Below are 24793 nucleotides of genomic sequence, written 5' to 3'. Positions count from 1 at the left end.
ATCCTTCCGTCTGCTCTTGTGTCCTACTGCCACTCCACTCCTGTTATTACTTCTTACCTCCTTTTCTACTACCGCCTTCCACTCCACTCCTGGTTCTGCTTCCTCCCTCTTTTCCACCTTTCTCTCCCCGGTAGCTCTCACCACGTTTTTGTCTTCTTTAGAGACCACCTCCTCTCTCCTGCTGCTACCACATCTCCAGCTCCCCTCTGCAGCACACTCCCGTCTCCAACCTTCACCAAAGTCTCTGCCGCACTTCCCCTTTCCAGCAGTCTCCACTCCCCACAGTGGACTGCGAAGCCTGGCTTGTTTAGTAACATGCCCACCCCTTGCAAGCCTTAAGGGTGTGAGGGTTCTGGATTGGGTAGACTCCCACTACCAGTTGGCGAGAATGAGACTGAAGGGGCTAAATCTAAACGAGCACTGGTGTGCCTTTTTGAAGCTCCGTGCATGTAGCGGCTGAACAGGCTGTGCGTGGGGAGGATATCTTTCTGCATTGCTGATGGGGAAGGCTACTATGTTGGGCGGGGGGCTGCTCTAGGAGTGTTTAGGTTTCCCCCACGGCCTTCCTGTTCTTGAAGGGTTTTAATATGGTCTCCCTGCCCCTGAAGGGATCATTTCATTTCACTGCTACACTCCATGTTTTCAGGTTTGGAGAGCAGGGCATTATGGGAAATCTAGACCATCAGAGGGAGATTTGCCTGTACAATGTCTGTGTTAGCTCCTCGAGACTAGTTTCCTGATGCCTTCCCTGGCAAAACACTGTAGTGGAATTAGCAAGGGCTTTCACACTTGGGTTTAACCAAATCCTCAGGTCCGCATATACTGATCAACAAGGAGCTGGGTCAAGTTACAATTAATATGATATTGCATTTATAACACGCCTATACACAAGTGTTTCAAGGCATGATGCATCAAGGGAGGGGGAACGGAGGGAAGACGGAGACAGCGATCCTACTAGGCCAGGTGTCATTCAGATCGCGCAAGTGCAGGGGAAGGGGGGAAAGGGAAAAGTGCGGAATGGGAGGGGGTGGGGACAGTGCAGTACGTGAGATAAGGAATAAATAAAAAAACAATAGGAAGTAGGGCCAGCTGGTGGCACGTGCAAGGGTAAGTGCAGATGTCTGGTGTTGAGAGCTGGTGGGGGACTCTAGGGGTACAGAAGCAGTCCCCAAGTGCTGGGGTTGCCAGGGAGGCAGTGCTGGTGTGTAACTGGTGGGGGAGGGGACCTGGGCCCGAGATCAGAGGGAGGCCAGGTAGCCAGTACAGTTTCAGCCAGGAATTCAACAAGGGAGAGGAGGAGAGAAAGCAGAAGCAAAGAGGAAGGTTTTGAGGTGCTTCCGGAACTGGAGGTGGTTCTCCTCAAGTTTCAGGGAGGCTGTTCCACAGGGAGGCCCCAGCTGAAGAAAGAGATCTACCACCAACTTGTTGCTTGAAGCAACTGACCCTGAGGGAGTTGGAGGCGAATGAGCGAAGAGCTTGGTAAGGAAGATATTTAGGAAGAGGGAATTGAGGGTAATGAGGCCCAAGGCCCCAGAAGGCCTTGTGGACAATGTAGAAGGTTTTGAACTTAATCCTCGCAACGACTGGGAGCCAGTGCAGAGATTTTGGTCATGGAGAGATACTTTTCCTGGGCTTGAGGCCAAGGACAAGACTCTGTCCTGTTCTGGATGAGTTCCAGAGGGCGGAGAGTAGAGGCAGGCAGATTTAGAAAGAGGCTGTTGCAATAGTCCAGCCTAGAGAGAACCAGAGCTCCGGAGACAGTGAGCTTCTGGGGGAAGGAGAGGATGTGAGGAGGTGCAGCTGGTAGTATGACTTCTTAGAGACATTAGAGATGTGAGGAGAAGAGTGTGGGAACCGGAGGTTTTTAGCCTCGAGGTGGTAGCAGGAAGAGGGCCAAGAGAGGCAATACACAACGATTTTCAAGTTGTAAAGTTCCACTCTGATGCATACAGATAAACTATTTATTGAAAGAAAATATATGCAACTAAAAATCAATAGTACTATACACCATAAAAAAAATATATTCAAAATGTACACTGCAGAACCAAGAATGTACATTTTTGTTCCTTTGACGCTGCCCGAGCCATTGCAAGTTTCAGGGAAGGGGGATTTGGTTTGTGTTGTGAAAAACCAGAGGGTGTCTCACTGCCTAGACCCCAGGCATCCCTTACTCAGGTGGCCAGGGCACGGCCATCGCCTTTGGACCCAGACGCTGGGGGTGGTGGACAAGTGCAGGAGGATCACCTGGGTGAGGGGTCCTCGGGGAGGGGGGAGGAACGCCCGATGGCGAGATATAGTATCCCCCTTTTCCAAATAACCCTGTTATAGGATATTCCAACTTCCCAGATCCCCCCCCCTCCATTTCCCACACAAACACTGAGCCGAGGAAGAGGAGGTCTGAGACTGAAAGTAGTACCCCCCCATGCATTACATTGGACATGTCCCACTCATAAGATCAGGCAGGGTCAGGCACTTGATCTTAATTACATACACATGGTACCTATTGGCTCTGCCCACATGGTTGGTAGGTGGAACACTGAGACACACTCTGAGCAAGGTGATGCACAAGAAGGTGCAGTTCTTCCAGGGCGACTGCGAACCAGGTGGAGCAGAGCAACAGGCCGAGGGATGGAACCGAGGTACGGAGAAACCTTGGACACCCAGGCGAGAGATTGTTACCTCTGAAGGGCCTTGAAGGTTGTGCAAGGAAGCCCAGCCAGAGAGGAGACAAACCTCTTTTTGTGTTTCAAGGATACCAGCCACACTGCCGGGTGAACGGCAGAGTTGGGAAGGTGCAGTGGCAATTGTGGTATCAGCCTTGACTTCAGGATCAAAGCTGCGAAAGACAGAAAATAATTAACACAGCCGGTGAGTTGACGAAAGCAATGCAAGTCCGGTCTGTGTTAAATGAAACTTGATGGCAACGGCATCCTTCAAATGAAGGTTGTGCGTGTGCCGATAAGACACGAGAGAAAGCAAGGCATTGTAAAGAACTGTAAATTAAAGATACAAAGTAATAAGTGGTCCGGCGAAAGAAGATTGCCCAATTGAAAGTCTCTGTGAAATGTCTGCTATGGAAGCGGCGGGAAGAGAAAGAAACTGAGATGCAAGATTTGAACTGTTGTTTCATCCCGGCAGAGGGAAACCTGAATGTGGGTGAGAGCTTTGAAATTTGAAATAAGTACTGTGCTTGAAACTACATTTACCAAGAGGCCTTGGTGTAGGAGAGAAAAATTGACGTTTGAGGAAAGAAAGTCGAAGTGGTCATGCCGAGGTAGGAGCAAAAGCCTTCAGTTTTTAAAGTCTTCGACAGTGGAAGGAAACTGAAAAGAGGCTTGAGCCCGACAGAGGGAAGCCTAAGAAAGTGTGATTGAAGCTTGTGGAAGGGAACCCCCACACATTGTGATTGAAAGGTTTGAGCCTGGCAGAGGGAAACCTGTACTGCATTGTGGTAACCTGAAGGAAACAAACTTACTATATTCCAAGTTAAAAGGTGCCCAGGGCTGGAGTGAGAGAAAGATGAGAGGTCCACTGGATAAACTAGTGACGTTTCGTGGAAGGCCAAGTGAACACTGGGCCACAAAACTAACTGCATCCTTGTGTCCGAAGCCAGAGTGTGTCTCAAGATCCAAATGTGCCACCTTACCCCATGCTACAACACGTGGGGAAGGAAGTTTACTCAGCTATACAGACATTTCTTTTGAACACCGATTTTTCGTTTTTGCGTTACACATTCCCTTTAAACATTGTATTAGAAAGAGGGCAGGAATTAGGTTTATTAGTATGGGCCATTTTACTTTGACTAAAGACTGACTTGGACCGTATTTCCTTTTTGTTAGATGGTCGAGACTACTCCCACCTTATTTATAGGGCAAGTTGGAAGGTTTCCAACCCCTTTTAAACCATGATAAAGGTTTTTAAACTTGCTGCTCCTTGTGTCAGTGTCTACTTGTGATACAATGCCTTCCTTACTGTGGCGACTGATATTAGTGATGGGTCTATCTTGCGACGTCAGCAGATTTTCAGTTTATTAATTGAGTTGGCTTGTTTCTATATGGCATTGAAAAAGTCCCATTAGCGTGTGTTATACCAAAGGGATGATAAAAGGTTTAACCTTATGGGAGTAGTTTCTGGGTGAAATTGCTGGAAGAAAGATTTGAATTGATCGGGGGCCACCAGCTAAAGAGGGTTCAAGAGCTAGTCATCTCTAAAGCCAGTGATCATTAAAGCTAGTGATCACTGAATTCTAATGCTAACACCCGACACCAAGACTTTTAAAAAAAATATTTTTTATCCTCCACCCAACCTTATCCTGCAAGGCTGTAGACAAAGAAGTGTGCAAGGTTTTCTGTTACTGGAGGTTTTCCAACTCCAGTCCTCGATGGCCAGATCCATGTCAGATTTTGAGGATACCCCCTCATTAATATTCATGATACATTTGCATATCATGTTTCTAAATGTATGCACATTTTTCCTCATGAATATTAATGAGGGATCCTGAAAACCCATGAGAATCCCACCCATCGAGGCCTGGAGTTGTACAATCCTCAACCCATACTTGCTGCCAAAGTTCCTGAAATGGACCAGAATGTGGAGGGAATTCCCAAATGAGTGAGTTTTCAGGCAACCACACAGGACCAGAATCAAAGTCCACTACTGAAAAGCCCCCAAAACATGCCCTTGGTGGTGGACACTAGAGCAATGGGGGAGAATTATGTCTGGTGTGTTCCTACCTTGTGGAATAAGTTTGGGAATGGCCTTCTTTGGGGAATAGAACAGCTGAATAGGGCAGCAGGAGCTGCATCGAATTGTATCTCTGCCTAGGAACTGAAATCTCCTTGTGCTTCCATGGTCGCAGTCTATTCAGCAATCACTAAGAGCCTGCACCTGGACTCATTTACTCTCCTCTTTCATACTGCTTTATGTCCAAGAGGAGAAAGTGAGTGCATTCAGGTAGTTAAGGGCTCACTACAGAGATCTCGTTGGTGTTGCAACCTACAGTCTCCAGTCAAAAGGCAGCAGCGCTGACTCTGCCCTTCATCTTTGACTTTACTGCTAAATTAGCAAATAACACCATGCGCTGTGATATTTGATTATCTGTGTTTGTGTTTTATTTTCTGCAGCAACTCTGCCAAAGCCACGCTCTGGGAATCCCTGAAGGAGCCGAGCATCTCGGACACGCAGGAATTTGAGGAGCTGTTTTCCAAAGCCAACCTTCAGCAGAAGAAGAAGCCACTGTCCGAGACATACGAGAAGAAAGCAAAAGCCAAAAAGGTAGATATGTGATGGGTCACCATATTACACCTCTGAAAACCCCCAATGAGAGAGTTACAAACCTATACTGTGTGCTGACTGACTGCCCTCTGGCTGTACTACTGACTCTGCCTTCTATGATGCGGCTTCTGTCTTGCCATTCCGTGTCTGTTGCTTCCCGCTGCCTTTGGTGTCTTTGAGCATCCCCTGCTCCGTTCTTCTTCTGTGGTCATTGGCCCCTCTTGCTTTCTTGCTTTCCTGGGACGCTTCCTTCAGATGTCAATGTTGAGGGCTCATTCTACTTATCTGGTTAGTTGGGGGAATCCTATCTTGGTATCACTATTAGAAATTTAAATTAAGACTTCTCCACCAGAAAATATTAGGACGTTTGTATTGGACGTCGGTGCATATGTGTAACCTGGGTCTAAGTGATAATGATTTGTGTTGGGGATGTGAAAAAGGGAAGCGAACACTCATCCACATGTTATGGTACTGTTCTCGTGTGCTGGAATTCTGGATGGAAATCTTAGAGAGATTAGATGCGATATTATCTAAAAGTCTTCCTAGGATGCCTCTAGTGAGAGGGTTGGACAAAAACACAATAGAAGAAAATAAAAAGAGATAGAAATGTGGATTAAAGAATGAGCCTGGCGAAAGGATGAAAGTTATGGTCCAAATAACAGATTTGATGGAGCGATGGGTATCGAAAAATGGTAAAAGGTGTGATCTAGGGAGGGGTCTGGGTGGGTAACTGGTGTTATCGGTCCTTAATGATGACAGAGGTTGGGATGCAACCTGGCCTGTTTCACAAGATTGCTTAATGGTCTTTAGGTGGGTTGGCAGAGTTAAAGTAAATCACTGTCGCCACAGACCATGTGTTGGTTCTGCTGCACGCACCCCGGCTGCCCTGCCCTATAACCCTACCCATGGCATATCAAGGCAGCAGCCGAGTTTACATATGGTTTGCACTAAAATAGTCTTAAGTCTGCATCAGTAACTATTTGGAATTGTATTGCTCATATTGATCATATGCTTGCCGTTTTTGGTATGGGCCAATAAGGTTTGAATAGAAGTGTTCACCCACCAGATCACCGCACTGGTTATCACCATCCTAATAGACTGGAAATTCCGCTTTCCAGGGCAGACTTAGACTTCACTATGTTCATCCCGGACATCCCACTCCCTCCAACCCCTTTGCGAAGGTTCCTTGCTGTGCCGGATCCTCAAGACTTCGCTTTGAGCCTGTTCCGGTGCAAATGAAAACCGTCCGCTCCACAGAACTCGTTTCTACCTTGCAAAGACCATTTTAATTGGAACCATTGGGCCATTTCTGAATGTAACTGTATGCTTCGTTTGTGTCGATGGGAGGCGGTTGCTTGTGTAAATCATCAGTGTCCTACTTTTAAAAAAAAAATTACCCTGCACCATATGTATAATATCTATGGGATGTTCCGAGGTCAATGCCAGGCTCTTCAGTTTCCACCAGCCCTCTGTTAAAAAAAAACTAACAAAAAAAACTAATTAAAAAAAGAAAATATATATTTTTTTCTGCTGAATTGCCAATTTACAGCAATACTATCAATGTTGCATTGAATATTGATCTTCCTCGGCACACAGACGCACTTTTTTCGAAAGCAGAAAAATGATTAGTAAATAATAAATGTGTTTCTAATTTTCAGATTGTGAAATTACTTGACGGAAAGCGGTCGCAAACGGTGGGAATCTTGATCTCCAGTTTACATTTGGAGATGAAGGATATCCAGCAAGGTGAGTCCCTATAACCTAACGAAGGAAAGACTGTAGTATCTCGTTCCTGGACTTGCCCTCCGCTGGCATAGCTGTTGTGTAGTGATTAAACCTTTATTCCTCAGCACTTGGTTGTTTTAGGTTTCTAATTTGTGTACTGCATTTTTGACAGAGTAAAAGGTTCATTGTAGCTCAGTTGATGTCTCCAAATTAAATACTGCACCCTTGAGTGTGCCTCTCTCCATAGTTGGAACAGTGTTGATTCTCCATTTTAATATTCTGATCCCGGGGGCAAAGACATGTGGCCCTTTGTTGTATGTGAGCACTTCAGCAATCCTGGCTTTTCCACCAACAAGATTTTACATTCTGGGACTTGTACTTTTGTTTTTCCCATTATGAATATGGGTGTCCAGCCCAAGAACACAAAATGCTGTCTGCTGAGAAGTCAGGACTCATTGAAGATGTTACCTTGCCATGGATACCCTTGGCAACTACGTATTCTGCCAGAGCAGGAAGCTAAACCATGCTCAGTGAAAAGTATAGCTCAACAGGTGGCCCAGCAAATGCTTAGAAAAGGCAAAAGAATTGACTAAGCTGCATAGGTTTTGTTCAGAAATATCAGGCGCTTCTATTTCCTTCCTGATCTCGGGTGTTTCCTCTTTGGCAAAGTTTTTGTGATGGCGTAGATGCTTATGGGGAAAGTATCGAAAAGTCAGTGTAGCTGATGCCTTTCCAGCATTACTCGACTCTCTTCAGACTAGTCACCTTGTACCTGCAGTCCAGAACCATGCAGCTGCTCAAGGTGAGCACTTTCTGTCAAGACCTGGATTCAGTGGCACTAGTAAAGTCTGGTTTTTCTATGGAGCCCCCTGCTGTAGGCACATCCAGAAGTGGGGGTTTTGTCTATGTAGGGGACAGAGTTTTCACTTATGTCCTCTGATGGCCTGTGCAAGATTAGCATCCACTGCTGTGTTTTTCACTTGCATTCTGCACCAAGTAGTTTTCCTATTTAGATGATAAATTCAGGAATGCAAGATGCAAATAAATAATCCCCAAACTGGAGGAGCTGCTAAAGCCCTGCCATTTACTAGTTAAGGGCACTGAACTAGTGCCTGCAGACCATCGACATTGACGGTGTAACTCCACTCCTGAACTCAATAATTACATATTAGAGAGAATTATCTGTTTGCACCGGGAATCTGTTGTAGATTTACATGCTGTGCACAAAGATGATGTGTATTTGGAGTAGCTTTGCGGGGGGGGCAGGTGTATGTAATAGAGGGATTTGGTTGCTGATATTTCCATGCTAACACCTAATTTTTCAAACTTGAGAAAAACAATCTGAACTATCCCGGAATAACACCTGAGTAGTGGCTTAAGCACAGCATTTGAATGTGAAATGGAGCTGAGCTTCAAAAATACTTTTACCTGTAAGTAGCGTTTAGCATATTGTAATGGCCCATTTTGTACAGGTTTAGGGACAGTTTTGACAACTACTATGTGTTCATATGTTGAAAGGCATGCATAGATTGTTGGCCGTCCGTCTCATTTTGATTGCTTTCGCAACTGGGGCTGCAGTGCTTTGAGCGAGAAAGGGACTTTTGGATTGCATGGGCATTGTGAGGAAGGCATGGTATCGACAGTACAGAACACAAAGACAAAAGATGCAAGTTCAAAAACCTTCATTAAATAATGGTTGGGGTTGGAGCAATGTAACTGACCCTAAACCTAACATGGGAGTTGTCTCGACCATAAAACAAAAGAAAAACCAGTCCCTGTCCGTCTTAGTCAAAACATAATGGCCTCTACTAAATGAACCTAACCTTGCCCTCCTTCTTAAACATCAAATGTGTGCAGGAACTTAAAGAAAGAAATGTATTGGTAAAAGAAATGTCAGAATGCTTTAAATGATCATTCCCTTCCCCGTGTTTAATAGCACAGGGTTTTCGAGAGTTCAAATAGATCACTGGCTGGGCCAGTTTCATCAGGTTTAACATGCTCTGGCTTACTGGGATCTTTGTACCGTTCAACAGTTCCTTTTGGGCACTCTGCACCCCACCATCAAATGTCCAATGCTCAAAGTTCAGCTCCTTTCAACAAAAGTTCCATATGTAGTTTTTACGTGCATCACAGTTCATTTCAATTTTACCCTCAGGCACCACAGGCTTTCTCTGTTGGACTCAGGCCTGTCCAGTTCACAATTCACACAGGCTTCCCTCATTCGGGCTCGGGCCTGCTACAGGTTGATTTTATTTACAAGTTATAGTTTGTTTACTTCACTTGAACTTTTTTTACTCTCACTTCCGCATGACCACTTCGACCTTCCTTTGGAAAGCAGTTCAATGATCGGTTCAAATAGACTTCCCTCTGCCGGGATCGAGCCTTCTGTTAAAGATGTTTCGGTATTTTGCTCTCTTAGCACTATTCTCTGCCCTTTGCCAATGTCTCTTGGTATTTGTAGTGCTCTCACTTCTGACGTTTGTAGTTTCACTTTCATCTGCTCTGCTTTCACTCTAGGAAGCTTTTATTTAAGACTGCATTACTTTCTTGCTTTGCTTCCCTTTGATATCCCCTTCAAAAGGATTTTACAGAGTCTTTTGATTGTTCAACTTGCTATTGCAGGACCACTCTGTTACTTTGTAGTGTGCATGATGAACTTCAAACACGCGCCTCCCACTTGTCGGCGCACACACAATGTTCAATATTGCAACAATTTCACCAGTTCCAACATCAACCAAACTTTTGCTTAGTTCATTAACTCACCGGTTAATGTCTTCACAACTTCGGATTTGCGCCTCATATACAACGTTGAAGGCTCTTTCACCAGCCTTACTTTCCTCCCAAACTCAGCTGTTAACCAGGAGGAGAATGAGGTGACCTTTTGCTTCTTGTAGCAGTTAGCAGTTTTTCTCCGCCACACAGCTCCCTCTTTTGAACTCTTATGGCTCCATAATCACAGGGAACGTCCACCTGGCCGTCCCTCGACTTCCAGCTTTCTCGGGCAGCTCTGAGGCCTTTTTCCTCCATGTTGCCTGGCTTGCTCCAGCCGTGGAAGAAGACGCTTTCTCTGGTCCCCAGCCTTGCTCAGAGTTTTAAATGTCTCTGGACTTCAAATCCCACAATGCCTCACTCGAATTTCGCTCCCACTTCACAAGCTCGCCTTATTAACATTCTGACTTTTTTGGGAGTAGCAGAGTGTTTTAATGGTAGGTTCCCTGAGGTCAGGGTATCGCCACCTGCCCCTTAAAGTCCCGGGCTTTAGTATCTTCCCAAGGGGAGGAGCTCTGGTTTGGGCACTGCCAGGTAACCCCAGCTGCTCCTGGTTTGGCTACCTGGAGGCGCAGCCCCTCGCCACACTGCAGCCTCCCCTGTACGCACAGGCTGTTTCGTTGCAGTCCTTCTAGGCTCTCGAGGATTCCTCCAACTGGTGTTCTCTCCTTCTGGCCTTTGTGCACCATCCAGCATTCCCAGCTCGCCCAGTGTGTGCTAAGCCTTTTACACTGGCTGGGGGGGTTAACAGGAGTCAGGTGTGAGTGGATGCCCAGTCCTGCCCGACTCTGCCTGAGCTGGTTAATGGGACAAGTTGGAGACTGCCCATAGGAATCCATGGTACATTGGTTCCTATGGGTAATCTTCATAGCTCCAGTTGGCCTCTTCTTCATCCAAATTGTTTTGGGAAAAAAACTGGGGAGAAATTATGGGAATTGTAGTGTTTCCGAGTGGTGGCAGGAAAATTATAAAAATGCTGTTGGGCGAAGGGGAACTATATTGCTGTTGTAAAACATGGGGTGGTGTATTTACTCTGTTTTCTAGTTCTCCTATGCCTCCCTTTGATCTTGGTACCAGTGGGAATTGGAGAGCGGGTGACTGGATAGGATTTATAATGGTGTATGACGGTGAAGGGAATGTCTGGTATGGAGATATTAAGGAAAGGGGCGACACCTTGTATCACCTTGGGACTCCTCCCTCTCTGGTCCACTCCCTGGGTCCGGACTGAGCACTAACTCCTCTCAAGCCGCCCCAGAAGAGAATACCAAGGGGGTTGATAGGGAAAAGTACTTGAATTTTTCACAGCATGAACCACTCTGCTTTCTCTCTTCCTTTTAGATTTTGAGTGTGGCTCTCATGTGGAGCAGTATAAATGCATGGTAAGCATATACCGAAATGAGCAGCAGGGCTCTACATTAGGCGTTTTCCTGCATTGGAGGATGGCATCCGTTGGCTAGGATTGGTGAATAGTGGTTTTCCTGTGAGCAAATGCCTGGTCTCTCCTTCCGTTTAATGTGTTGAGACCACTCGTTGAGGCCTTGCTTGTCCATGGGGGTTCTTAACACATGTACATGGAGGATGATAAGCTACACTTGAAATTGGGTGACTCTGAAGACCATAAATTGGTCTAAGAATATAGTAACCTGTGTGCAACTTGTACAGATGTGTATGAGGGAGCGCAACATGCTGCTACACACCAATAAGACTGCAAATCTTGCAACTGTAAGAACAGGGCCTACAATTTCGATCCACCCTTGCCAGCTTAGTCAATCAATAGTCTGGGATCATGGGGGTTATATTCAAATATATCTGAAGGGCAGCAGGATGCAAACCTCAGCTTTAGAAAATTCTGCTTCCCCCAGGATGCTGACTTCAGGAATACCCCAAAAACAGGGACCACCTTAAAAGAAACTTCTGGGTGTTCATGGATTCACAGCTGCCAATGGCATATATCAAGTTGGGTCAGTGGTAGGTAACGAAGGCTCTAATTGGAGCTTTAAAGGTAGAAGCCTGCAAGTCCAGCAGCAGTAGCATCTCATTCAAACAATTGCACATTTAAGACCGCGTTGTTGCAATGTACCACGTACGCGTCAGGCTGTGCAGCTAACCAGTAACATTTATTGTTTGGGGGGAGGGGGTGGGTCTTCTTGCTCCAAAGTCTTCAGTCTCTTCTGGTAGCCAAGCAATTCTGCTTTTTCGTGTCTGGAAATCTGGTTTGCCTACCCATAGAAAGAGAATCTGGCACTATAAGCAGAGTTCTAAAACCTTAATAAACCCCTATGAAGGACCCGGCCCATACAAGTTGATATTTGAGGTTACGGGTTAGGTATTTTATTTTCACAGCTTATATTCTAAGAACAATAGCAACATTTAGTGACACTCAAACAAAATATTCAAAGAAGGCATAAAATAGAGTAAGATCGGATATTCTACGGTGTTGAGCAGATAAAGCTGCCGAAAGATTATGGGGTGGGTGGAGGAATGAAAGTGCAAAGCGCATATTAGTTCAAATTGGTGTTTTTAGGACCTAGCACTTGCTAGTTTCGTGTACTAGCCCTTCTTTTTCCTTTTTCATGCTGCACAAAATGGTCTCTTAATGTCAGCAGTTTTGCAAAAAGCCTGTGGGCCGCCCCGGAAGCCCATATAGGAGGTATTTCAGAAGAATCCAAAGCCCATATAGAATCTCTATGGGTAGAATGAGGGGCCCATTTAGAATTCCTGAGGGCAGTATCCGTATCGGATATAGAAAGTAGTTTTAGAAGCGCGTATTGAATGGCTGCGGGTGGAATGAGGGGCCCACATAGGATGTTCATGGGTGGAGTCAGCAGCTAATGCATTGGGCGCTGGGCAGCAGGATGCGTCGGGCAGAGTGAGGTCTGCACGCAGCCTGGTACTCGTGACCCATGGGGTGCAGCGTTCAGTTTTGGGCCTTGTTCATTCATGTTAAGGTAGGATATGTGCATAATGAAGGTTCAAATGATGACTTCTTGCTAGTTGATGAGGGTGTGGCTGCGTGCAGGGCTGTGCATTAATAGAAAAACCAACTACTTTCACACGTGCAGTTTAAGTGGCAGCAACCTTTAAGCTGATTGTGGGACCTTTCTTTATTCTTACTGCATTATCTGGACCGACTGGTTCAGTTTTTGGCAGTGTGCTTGTGGTTTCTATCCTGCCTTGCTTCTAGCTCAAATAATATGTAATACTGGCTCTGGCTCCTTTGGAATCCTTGGCTCTTCCCTTTTTGAATTCTCAGCTTTTACTCCCGTCAAAGGTGGCCTCAAGGACACACCAACTCCCAGAAGAGATTCAAGGGTTTTTATTTTATTTTCAACAGGCCTAATGACTGTACCTCTTTTTCTAACCTTGGGTTGGGCAATCCCATCCTAACGTAGACTTCCCTCAATCCCCGGAATGGTTCCAGTGATCGGTAACCCCAATGATCTAAAATCAATCTAATCTCCTTGTGATGGCCTAAAGGCAAACGCCTTATGAATCTAGGCTCCCTCTGGGAATAAGCTATGGTTCCTGTATATGATTTCTCCAGGAGATGGTTTAAGAAATTGTACTGTCCAGACCTGGTCTTCACTATCTTTGTTCCTTCTTTGCGCTGACTTTCCTCTCCTTCGATCACTCTGCCACCCTTCCTACTCTACTCAGCGCCTCTCCTGGCACTCCCTGGTTCTACCTCTTCTGTCCCTCTGATGTCCTCCTGGGCCACTATGGCCATTCGAATGCGGGAGTGAGTCACTGCAGGCTCTGAATCTGTGTGATTGAGAAAGAATGGAACACTTGGCACAGTGGGCTGCCAGACCTCTCAAAGAAGGGCCTCGCCAGCTAGCTCTGAGAGAATCTACCCGTCCAGTAAGATTTATGCCACAGACCGCATGTATGGCAATGGCTGTCAGGACATGTCCTGCAGTACTAGCACATGTCAAGCCATTGGATTAACACGTGGGTACATCTATCCTACTGATCACAATGGACTGTACAATGGCACATGACCGGAAACCTGAGTCGGTCTAGAGATCATGCATGGCATGCTGTCCAACTGCACTCGCCCATTTCCTAATGCTTTCATTTGATTGACATGCAACCCCATTGAAGAGACGTGCCATGAGACTTGCTCTGCAACTCAATGACCGCTTTGCCACTCCAAAAGCCTGTTCTTGGTGAAGTCCAATTGCAAAAGTGGTGTCCCATTCAGTGTATTCACTTGAAGTCTATGCACCAGAACCAGTTGCAGACATTCCTACTCACTACCGGGCTCTCTATGGGTAGACACATCTGTCTGCATTTGCTCGTAAGTTGCCAAGCACCCTTCGAGACCTGGGCCTGTGTGCAGGACTGCCTACAAATGTCTGCCTGAGTGGTGTGTGTGTGTGTGTGTGTGTGTGTGTTATAGTTGCTTTTTCCTCAGTGATACAGAAATGTCACATGTTTCTGGACGTCTCAGGCCATTATCGGTATTGCTCAAATCTGGCATTCTCAAGGCCCTCTTTGAGATGGCCCCGCAGCAGGGTGGCATCTCGAGAGGTATTTTTGGTGTGTCTTCTGTGGTCTTTGTCAGCCATAAATGTGGTGCCTTCTGCGACTGATGCAGTGTCACATGGTATGGCTGATGGGCCGGTCTTATGCATGGCTCGTGGTGTCAGAATGTGAGTCGTCCTCCATGGATGTCATGTTCATGCAGTGCCTCTTTTGCTTCATGCTATCAGTGCTGCTGAGAGCATGACATGCTGCCTTTGAGACTTTTTAGATTCCCTCCAGTTTCCGCCCCACCCGTTCTCTTTGGATGTGGAGGTGCATGTGCAATGCATTCTATCTGTTTGTGATGGTTTATGGCAAAGCTGGCCGCTGCCCTCACAACATAGAGATGGTGCAGGTTCATTTAGCCTAGTATGTTGGGTGCACACCTTCACCATCCTTTCACCTCTCTCTCTGGCCGGCTTCCCTTGGCCCTCCTCCTACCCCCACCTGCGAGGCTAAGAACCTCAGGGTCATCTTTGACTCAACCCTTTCCTTCTCCGCCCACATCTCTGAGGTCTCTAAAAAGTAAGATTTCCTACTGCACCTCCTCAGAGGTACTCTACCTTTCCTCTCCTTCCCCCAGAAGCTCATGGTATCCCAAGCTCTGGTTCTCTCTAGGTTGGACTATGTAACAGACTTTCTAAATCTACCGCCCTCTGCAACTAATCTAGAACAGGACTGTGTGACTTGTCCTTGGCCTCAAGCCCTGCGATCGTATCTCTCCAGCTCAGAAATCTCTCCATTGGCTCCCAGTGGATGCAAGAATTAAATTCAAAACCCTCTGCATTGTCCACGAGGCTTTTTGGGGCCTGGGGTCAAAAAAACCTTCAGCTATCCCTGCACAAATACCTCCCCTCGCGAGCTCTTCGCTCCTTTACCTCCAACTCACTCAGGGTCAGTCATTATTCTAAGAAACGAGCTGGGGATAGATCTGTCTTCCACTCTAAAACTTGAGGAGAACCATCTCCGGTTCCGGAAGCACCTCAAGACCGTCCTCTTGTCTTCTGCCTTCGCTCCCCCTATCCCCGGCTGATCTGTTCTCTCTTGTCACCGTGCGCCTGGCCATCCTTTGCCCTCCGGGCCCAGGTACCTACTCACCCTGCCACCCTCCCGCACTGCCTCCAGGCCATCCCTTCTACTGTGGTCTGTATCTGTACCCATACAGCCACCCCCCTTTTTCTTCCTGCACTTATCGGACCTACCCTGTCTGCTGCCTTAAACCTAGCACTTGCAAATTGCTGGCTGCACTACCACTGTTTGTTCCCTTTATTATTTATTTGTTATTTATCCGTTTCTCCTCTGCTTCGCACTTTCCACTTCTCCCCCTTCCATGCACTTTTCCCCTCCCCCTCTCCCATGCACTTGCGCGTTCTCAGTGTCACTGGGCCTAGTAAGATCGCTTTTTTGTTCTCTCCTGTTCCCCTCCCTTGCCTTGTCGCGCTCTGAAACACTTGTGTACGAGCGCGATAGAAATAAAATATCAATATCGGCATGTTGGTTTTGCAAGTGGACCTCATCGGAGATCATGTGTGGGAATGCACATGTGTATCTTGTGTAGATCCCTTTGCAGATTGGACGGTATTCGCGTTGTGCCCAAGTTGCTTGGTGTCCAATACTGCATGGCAAGGGTTTCCCAGCCAATGTATTGTGGGGCGGTTTTACTGTGGCCTTTTGAGGGTGGCTTGTAGGACAGGCTATATTTGGAGAAGCTGAAGGTGTGAGTGATATTGCACTGTTTCTTTGCGACAGAGGTTGCATCTTCTGCAAGTCTGCCATTGGCAAATGCAGCAAGATGACGTTGTGTCCTGGTGCCTACCTGAGTTGCCAGTCCCTTAGCTCTGTTGTTGCATGGCCAGCAGATTGCAGGTTAATGTTCTATTTAAGGACTGATGACCAGTATGATTGGTGTCCAGATAAGCATGAGAAATGGATTGTCTGAGATGAGCACATTAGCCTAGAAATCAGGATAGCCTGGCTCTGGATCTCACAGTGGCAATGTGTTGTCTTGCTGTGTTTCCACTGTCAGCTGCAAGTGTATGAGGCTAGTCCACTCTTTTAAAAAAAACCTTTTTATCCACTTACTCTTACGTCTTGACCCCTTGCCTCCATACTCTTGGGATGCCCCACAGGACAGGCCATAGCTTGTTTCTAGGCAGCCTATTAGAACTGTTGCAAAAGCATGCAGCGGCATTCCCTGTACATTACCTCCACCAATCGCCCTGCCCAAATGTCTCCAGGACTAAGAATACCAGTGTCACTACGGTGAGTAACTTTTCTGTTTTTTGTTGCATGCCCTTGTCTTTAAAGGTGCTAATTCAGCACCAGATAGGGGGGCGCACCTACCGCCTTCGAGAGTAAGCAAAGGGGGACAGGACACCTTCTAGGGGGGAAAACATCAGGTACCAAAACTGAGGTCACACCATAAAAGAAGACCTCGCCGGGAAAGGCGGGTGTAGAGCTGCATCGTGTGTCATCAGCCCAAGGGATCTTTTTGTATAATGAGCACAATATGGGGGAAAAAATATCCAAGTAAACCCATTCAGCAGGGAGACCCCTTCTCTGCTCCCCCATCCCCCAGGAAACCCCGCTCTGAAACACATGACCATCACCCCGCAGGCCAGTGATGAGGGAGACTGAGCTCAAGCTGTATGTCACAGGCAGACAGAAACAGCTAAAACGACACTGGGTGATGTATTTGCAGGGCGGAAAGCCAATCCAGTGGGCATATGTGGGTAGAGGGAAAGTGGATCTTAGCTATTGAACTGTTCACATGGCCACTGCCCATCGGCAGGTGGCTATGGGAAGGGAACACTGGATGGAGTGGCGTTCCTGCGAGGACCAATCAAATGGTAAGTCTGTGTTCCTGGGAGGTGGCCAGCCTTCAGAGGATTCACCACAAGGTTAGCGAAGGCTGTTAACCAGCAGCTACCATGTGAGATGTCTCCCTTCCCACCAGAAGCAGGGAGTCTCGTGTTCTGTTTTCAATGGTGCAGACCAATGGCAGTTTAATAAAGTTCCGGTGGTCAGCACAAATGCTATTTTACCAATTGCAAATTGTCCACGGGCAGGGTGAATCGATGTGGCGCCACATGGGGAGGCAATGAGTTGGGATACTGTTGAACTGTTCGCTCCAAACACGTTTCACTAACATACGTCTAGAATTAAGGATATGATGTAGCCTAGTCAATGAGATTCTTGGGGAAACACATGAACATACTAAATTGCAAGTGTTTCGAAGTGTCTTGGCCATTGTGTTTTATAGGATTAAACTAATGTTCGCTGTTCGCCCAGATGTCGGCTCTCATCAGTCTGTTCCTGTCCACTGTTCTGTTTGATTTGTGCTCGCCCAGCTGTAATAAACTGTGTTGCTTCTTGGCTGGTGTGTGCTCATTTTTTGAGTACGAGTTTTATATGATGTGATCAGAGGACCCTTGAGTACACCCTTTTGGGTGTGCTGTGCGTTTTTGCCTTCAGTATGCGATCCTGACCTTCAACCGGTCATTTTAAGGGGTGGCGTCTGTACCTCACTGTTTGAATGCCCTATTATGTCTTTGCGCATGGCCTTCCCTAGTCTCTTGGCTCTGCATAGATTGTGTTTGTCTGTGCCCAAGACCTTGGTGCGACGGGTTACTTGCATATGAAGGAGTGTGGTGCGCAGCACAGTTCTCCTAGAGGCACGCTTCCAGCTTGCCACTTTGCTGTGTGTTGTAGTTCAATCTGCATTGTTATCCTTTGGCAGGTGGATGGAGTCTTGTTACAGCCCCATTCACCATATCTGGGGTTTTGTGGGAGGGGAGTTTAATTTCCGGATGTATTTGTGGACTCATGCTGGTGGGGGTGCTGTTATGGTGCAATAGATGTGGTATTTAGGAGTATATCGGGAATTATCCGTGTGAATGTGGAAATATTCAAGTGAATCCTTGTCCTGTAGAGGCAAGGGCCACAGACCCCTTTGGATCGGCTCATGAGTGCCTGAGCGTGGCAGTCCTGGGCTTGACGCTTGCCCAGTGGATTGTATGTTCTACTATCCCAGGAATAAATAACCTGAACTGTAAATAAAGTAAAAAAATAAACCCTTACAAAACAGTAAAAATACATTTTAAATGAAGGCAGTAAAATAAGTCTTTACTTTTTTTCTCAAAAAAAATCAAATTCAGCGTCTTAAAAATATATTCATTTTAAACATGTTTTTGTAATTTCTATTTGATTTTGCAGTACCAGACAAAACATTGCTGCCCTGTTTTCCCCTCCCCTCTCCCTTACACTTCTGCCCCTCCCTTTCCCCTTACACTTCTCGTTCTCGCACTTGCACGATCTGACTGACACGAGGCCTAGTAAGATTGTATATCTTGTCCACCCTCTGTCTTCCCTCCCTTGTCTTGTGCCTAGAAACACTTGTGTACAAGCGCGTTACAAATGACTATTAATATCATTAACCTCACTGTACATCCCAAGTAAATTGATCTCCCAATTATTTGCACTTTTCCAGCCACGAAGGTATACTTTGAAAATCGGAGTCCGGGGGGGGGGGGGGGGCGGGTCTGGTGGGTAGAATCGCCCATTTGCCAACAAGCAACCATTCCAACCCCCCTGTGGCCTCCTCACCTCTAAACTATACAGAACCCAGCTAGCCTTTTTTCATGTCGCTTTTTAAAATGACTGTTAAAAATTGGTTATGTTTGCCTTCTTCATTTTCACCTCCATTGTCAGCATTCTTTTTAGTTTGCACTGGCCCAGTGTTGCCAGCCTGCGTTTCTGAGGGACAGGAGCAATTATTTGTTGGTTGGCTGCAGCAGCTACAAGCTGTCAATGTAATTGAAAGCAACCGCTTTGGAAGCAGCAAACCCCAATGAGCCACTGTGAAGTGTACCATGGCAGGTGGTTGAGCCTGTCGCGTGTTTGTCGAATTTGTTAGCACTCATCCAGGACTCTATTTCAATGATCTTGGCTGTTCCTCTAATCTCCTGCTTTTCCTGTGTGTCCTTTGCAGCGATTTTGAACGTGGATGACTCCGTGGTGGATCTGGAGACCCTGGAGGCGCTCTATGAAAATGTAGGTGTTTTACTGATTTTTGGAATGGCTGGGGGAAGGCTCTGGTCCAGGGGGCCGATGGACAACGTGTGTATTGGTAAATTTGCAAACTGTGTCCTCTGCTAGCACTTGATCTGTCGTAACTCTGTCCTTTTGGGTGGGTGGTGCTGGTGGGAGTGAGCTGAGAGCTTTTAAAACATTACGGTTGAGATGAGAAGAATGCAAATGCCATCACTTAATTCACATTAGCACTTTATTCAGGAAGCCGAAGAAAATACATGTGTGAAGATCAAGAAACAGACTAGAGGCCTCAAAGAGGTGATACACTTGTTTTTATATTTGTGGTTAATGACAAACCATTGTACATACATCACATTAAAAGAACCCATTCATGACAATACCCATACAATCAATTTGATGCTAAAATGTATCATTTCTCACTAAAGGACCAATATTACATTGCCAACCAACAATTGGAAATTTAAAGTGCAAAGTGCTCTTCCTTATTTGGCACTTGATCTATTACTTAACTAGCATTTAGCCACTTTTCCTCCCTAATAGTTCATAGCATACTAGAAAAAGGTGATAGTTTTCGTATATTCACTTGAAGCGTAATTGGCCACTTTTGCCACTTGTATAGCCCAATCAGATTTGCTTAGTTTTCAGAGGATTCTGCACCAATACCTCCAGATCCATACCGATTTCATTGAGATAGTGCCTACACTCTGTGTCGGGTCGAAAGAAGAACACAGACTGACTTTTCATCTCGCTGCTGTAGTTTAACTGAAAAACTGAAAGCTATCTTTCTCTATACGAAGGGTGTTCCCCACAGAATGAAGCTAATAAAGGTGCTCGTCAGTGAGAGTCCAAATCAGTCCACGGTCCAAACTAACCTATCCTGACTCTCCCACTACTAGAAAAACAAAAATAGAGGCGAATGACTCCCTTTGCCTGTGTGCTAGTTTTCCACCAAGTTCAGTTCAATAAAGTATCTGTAGGTAGCTCTTGGTATCTACTTTTATCATATCCTACAGTTCCGATTTTGGGTTCTTTAAGGTTTCAACTGTGTTTTAGTTGATTCTTTGCTTCCTTCTTACACTCTTTCTTTTCTAGTCAATGTATCCCCTATCCTTTCATGGGATAAGTTTGTTTCTTTCTCTTTATTCAAACTTAATATTTTCCTTATGTCATCTCTTTATCCTGACTGAGACAAGTTTGAGAGCTCCAATATTGATTCTCACTTTCTCCAGATATTCTTGACCCTTTGTCTCAACTGGCACGAGTATTCGTGTTCCAGTAATGATTCTCAATCTTCTCATAGAATCTTAATACTTTATCATGACTGGGACGAGTGTGAGCATTCCAGTATTGATTTTCGCTCTCTTCGGGTATTCTTAACGCTTCAGCCTGATACGAACGTTCCAGTTATTATTTTAGGTCCCCCTTTCCCATTACCTGATTTGGTTAGGAATAGCAAAGCTGGGGCCTTCTCTGTTACTCGTCAGGTTGGCTCTTCAACTTTGTGTTCCTCCTATGGGCTCGCCGTTCTCCCTCCTTTCCGTTCGCTTTGCTCTTCCTCAATGAAAGTGTTATCTGTGTTAAGGGACCGACTGATCATCACAACTTGATCGTGGTCACGCCACCACTTATTCCTCGCTCAGACCTTGTATCTCTTTTGGTTTGTTGTCTCCTCTCCTAGTCAATGCTACACATCTGAAGCTGCACCATGGCTTCTGTTCTGCATCGGACGCTGCATGTCCAAGTTTCCTTCAGTTTGAAACTCATTGGGTCTCCCACCCTCAATGTCTCTGCCTGCCATTCTTCTTACACTGCTGTAGGACTTCCCCAGTACAGTGTTGGAGTCTTTATTTTCTGTTTGAGTTGTATTCTGTATTCTTCCCATGGTTTTCTTCTTCCCAGTAGAACACAAGTTTTCCTTCACAGGTACCATTACAGTATTTGGATTACAATAACAAATTCTGACTTGTTCTTCATGTCTTCTTCAGGGGGTGTCTTTAAAAGTGGATTAGCGACATATGGCGCCAGGGAGTTCTTCATAAGAACAGGAGTCTTTGTCCCCAGAAGGGAAGAGACTCCCGGTGAGATCCTGCTTGCCCCTACCATTAGGGAGGGTATTGCGTAGCGGGCACACCTCCCTAGCATCACAGGGACAGGCTTCTTACTGGGGATAAGTGTCAGAATCCTGTGATTCGTCACAACACCTTATAGAATTTGTTTAGCACCATTGAGGAGCCGGCGGCTAGAACTTCTTTCAGCTTTTCATAAGGAGAATCACTGGTGGGATCAAGGATTGTTTGCAATATATTGAGATTTTTTCCCCAAAATAATAGATTTTAAGCTAAACTCTAAAACTATAGCAACCGTGGGGAGACCTGGTGGAAGATTCAAGGTGTGTTTTTTCTCTGTAGGAGGCCTTCCAACAAATTTAGATCCCTCGCTACTAGTTCACTAATTTCTAACCATAGGTTAGAAGGAAGGATCTTCTAGTCACAAAGAGGAACTGAAGAAAATCTACAGAACCTGCCTTTTGTTCTTCATTTGAGAAAGCAGCGGTGTACGTTTCAGTCCACACCTATTATTTCAATATAGGGCATTCTTTACGCAAGAGATGTTATAACTCAAATACTGCATTTGACTACAAATTTGCAGTTGTTAATGCTGGACAAGCCAGGCATACTTTTCTGTTTTCCTGCCGCCAGTCAAAGACAAAATGGTTGTTTTCGACCCATTTCGTTTTAGGTTATGGTTCACAAGATAGTCTTCTACACAGACGAGCAAGCCTCTGTAATTCTATCTTTGTGGAGTCCAGTAGGATGATCTTGTTAGATGATCTTGTTAGCAAAGGCCATGTTTCAGAGGGAAAGCAGACAACTTAGTTTCTCTTCCAAGTCACTAAAGCACATGTTGAAGAGCCAACTCGCACCCCTGCCTGAGACTTGTAGTTGATACTATTTTCCAGGTCCGTGCTCCACTCCTATTTAACTTTACCTGAGATGTGGTGTTAAAATGTAGTTACATTAATATCTTTAGGGCAGGAGGGATACCCTTTTGGCAGAATTTGTAAAGATCTCTGCAGTGAAATGCAGACTGGGGATCCAGGAACATAATGTACATACACCTTGGGGATTGAAGGGGCAACTACCCCATCTTTATAGTTTCATTACAAGGCCATTCACAGAACAGCCCCCCACCTGAACCCCATTTGGAAGACTGACAACTGCTTAGTCTTCGACACCCAACCTTTTAAATCCTCAGGCACCAGAGAAGCAAATAGCGTTATAGTTGAATCTAGTAAGGCTATGGGTCTATAGTTCTCTGGTTCATCTCCGTCACCTTTTTTATATATTGGCGCGATATATGCATTTTGCATAAGGTTGTCATTGCTACTTGAACAAAGAGAGGAAACTGGGCTTTCGCCCAAGTGTACGAGTTACACGTTAGCATAAAATGTGACAATCTGGCCGGGTCCATAGCCCATGGCGGTTTGCAGTCTGTAAATCTTCTAACTCTTCTAACTTATCAGTGCTAAACCCGGGGAAGTACCCGGATTGTGGCCGAATTTTGAATTCCTATAAAGCAGCCATTATGCGTCGGGAATAGCATTGGTCTGTAAAACAGTCTGAATAGTTCCTTGAGTTTTTGGACACATGTATCTTTAACATTTTAGAACTGTCATGGTGATTGAGGCTTAATTAACATGGTTTTAACCAATAAATATTGCTGTTTTAACCACCTTATAGTTTCCAGTTTGCTTTGGGACCCCATGCTCGCGTCTCTATTAATGCATCTTATTTCTGCATGCAGATGTCTTATTGAGCCAAATGTATCTAGCAAGAGTGCCACGAAAGGGATGAAACTGTGACGTCACGGGGCGCAAGATTGGGTAGGGGCACTTCTGAGATTGTAACCAGAGGTTTTTCGAGCCTACATTTAAGCAACTTTTTTCGGGCCCCAAATTGGAACTGGTTTAGTTCCCAGCCCCCAATCCGTCAACCCACACGCCCCACGGCAGCAACTGCACTTGTCCAGCACTTGCCTCCGTGCTCGCATTCCGTGCTGCAAAGCCGGGCTTAAAAAGCAAATGTGTTACTCCAAACGCTGTCCTCCTGTAAGAATGGATACAAATGGCCTCTGAAGTTTTATTTTTCTCTTGGTTATTTCTCTGCTTGGCTAGCGTGCCTACTGTTACTGGTAATACGAAGCTCACATTTACAGTTTGTGGGAACACAACTAGCACTTGTAACTGTTCACCTCCTATTTTATTAAGCAACACTGCTCGGCAGCCCTGAATAAGAGGATTAAATGGAGACCATTTGCATTGCTACAAAGCTTCTCCTGTACAGGCACCCGGTCACTTGTTTACAGAGGCGAGTGCCTCCGAAACTTGGGCACGAACGGGACAGAGAACGGTGTATGCCAGGCTCTGACACGCGACTGACATGTTCGCAGATCAGCGGTGTAGCTTAAGGGACCAGCGGAACCCATTTACCAAGTGTATGATTGGTTCTTACCCACTTTGGCTTAAACAGCGGAGAATCCATACTTATATCAGAATCGTGTAGAAATACATGGCACAACCATAAAACTGGACTCTCTCCCGATGATCCACTATACAACAGTGGGGAAACGCGTGTTGAGAGAAAGTAATACAGTGATTATAAGAACAGAGTACAGTGATATCTTATGTTATCAAATGAGAAAGGAATACAATGACTGAGAGAAAGGAACACAGTGATATCTCATGAAATTAAAAAAAACTAAAAAAGGAATCTGTTGTACTATGTGGATACTTTCTAAGAAAAGATATCTAAGAATAACAAAGGCAAAACCATGAATGGAATGAACTGGGCCACTCTGTTGGGAAAACAATCTCTACAGGAAGCTGGTGCACTGAGAAAGGAACCAAAGGCAAGTATGGAATGTTCCCAGGTCTACCTGGCTTTCCAAGGCACTGCCCTATCAGAAGCCTCCCCTTGCCCTGTATTCCAGGCCACATCCCGGAAGAAGAGGGGGTTCACTAGACCATGGTGCATCTGGGCAAATGGTTCTGTACAATAATTATTCTGTGAAAAAGAAACGTTTAAGGAAGTAGTCAAAAGTGGTACATTTACATGTTAAATTTCTTAAGTAACTAGTAAAAATAAAGGGTTTAAATGTAGCTGAACTGATCTTCAACATTTTTATTTTCAATACATAAATATGCCATACGTTGTTTTTTTTAAATATGTTTACATGATAATTTGTAGGTGCTTCCACTCACCTGTAACCATCGGCACACAATTTCCTTTTTGCAATAGTTTCAAGACTAGGTCACAAATCCTCCCCAACTTCCTGCATGCCCCAAAGCGTTCATGAACTCCATAGCATTCCTCCCGTTCACTGGACCATGAAGACTTTCATCTGAATGTTGTTCATCACTTTTTTGGGAGGGATATTTACAAAATGT

At 45.5% G+C, this 24793-nt stretch overlaps 1 protein-coding gene across 3 annotated transcripts in view; it reads left to right on the top strand.

Moving 5' to 3' along the window:
* Positions 1 to 24793, top strand: part of FMN1 (formin 1) — a 1014107-nt gene that overhangs the window by 738702 nt on the left and 250612 nt on the right. For all 3 annotated transcript variants that reach the window (XM_069638563.1, XM_069638562.1, XM_069638564.1), the window contains 3 exons: positions 5124 to 5274; positions 6933 to 7020; positions 19286 to 19347. In XM_069638563.1, coding sequence (XP_069494664.1) covers positions 5124 to 5274; positions 6933 to 7020; positions 19286 to 19347 — 301 coding nt within the window. The remainder of the gene's footprint in view (positions 1 to 5123; positions 5275 to 6932; positions 7021 to 19285; positions 19348 to 24793) is intronic.

The sequence above is a fragment of the Ambystoma mexicanum genome, chromosome 14, assembly GCF_040938575.1.
Source record: "Ambystoma mexicanum isolate Mex_15411 chromosome 14, UKY_AmexF1_1, whole genome shotgun sequence".
In the NCBI taxonomy this organism is placed as follows: Eukaryota; Metazoa; Chordata; class Amphibia; order Caudata; family Ambystomatidae; genus Ambystoma; species Ambystoma mexicanum.
Note: the sequence above shows the minus strand (reverse complement) of the source record. Positions and strands in the feature narration are given on the sequence as shown.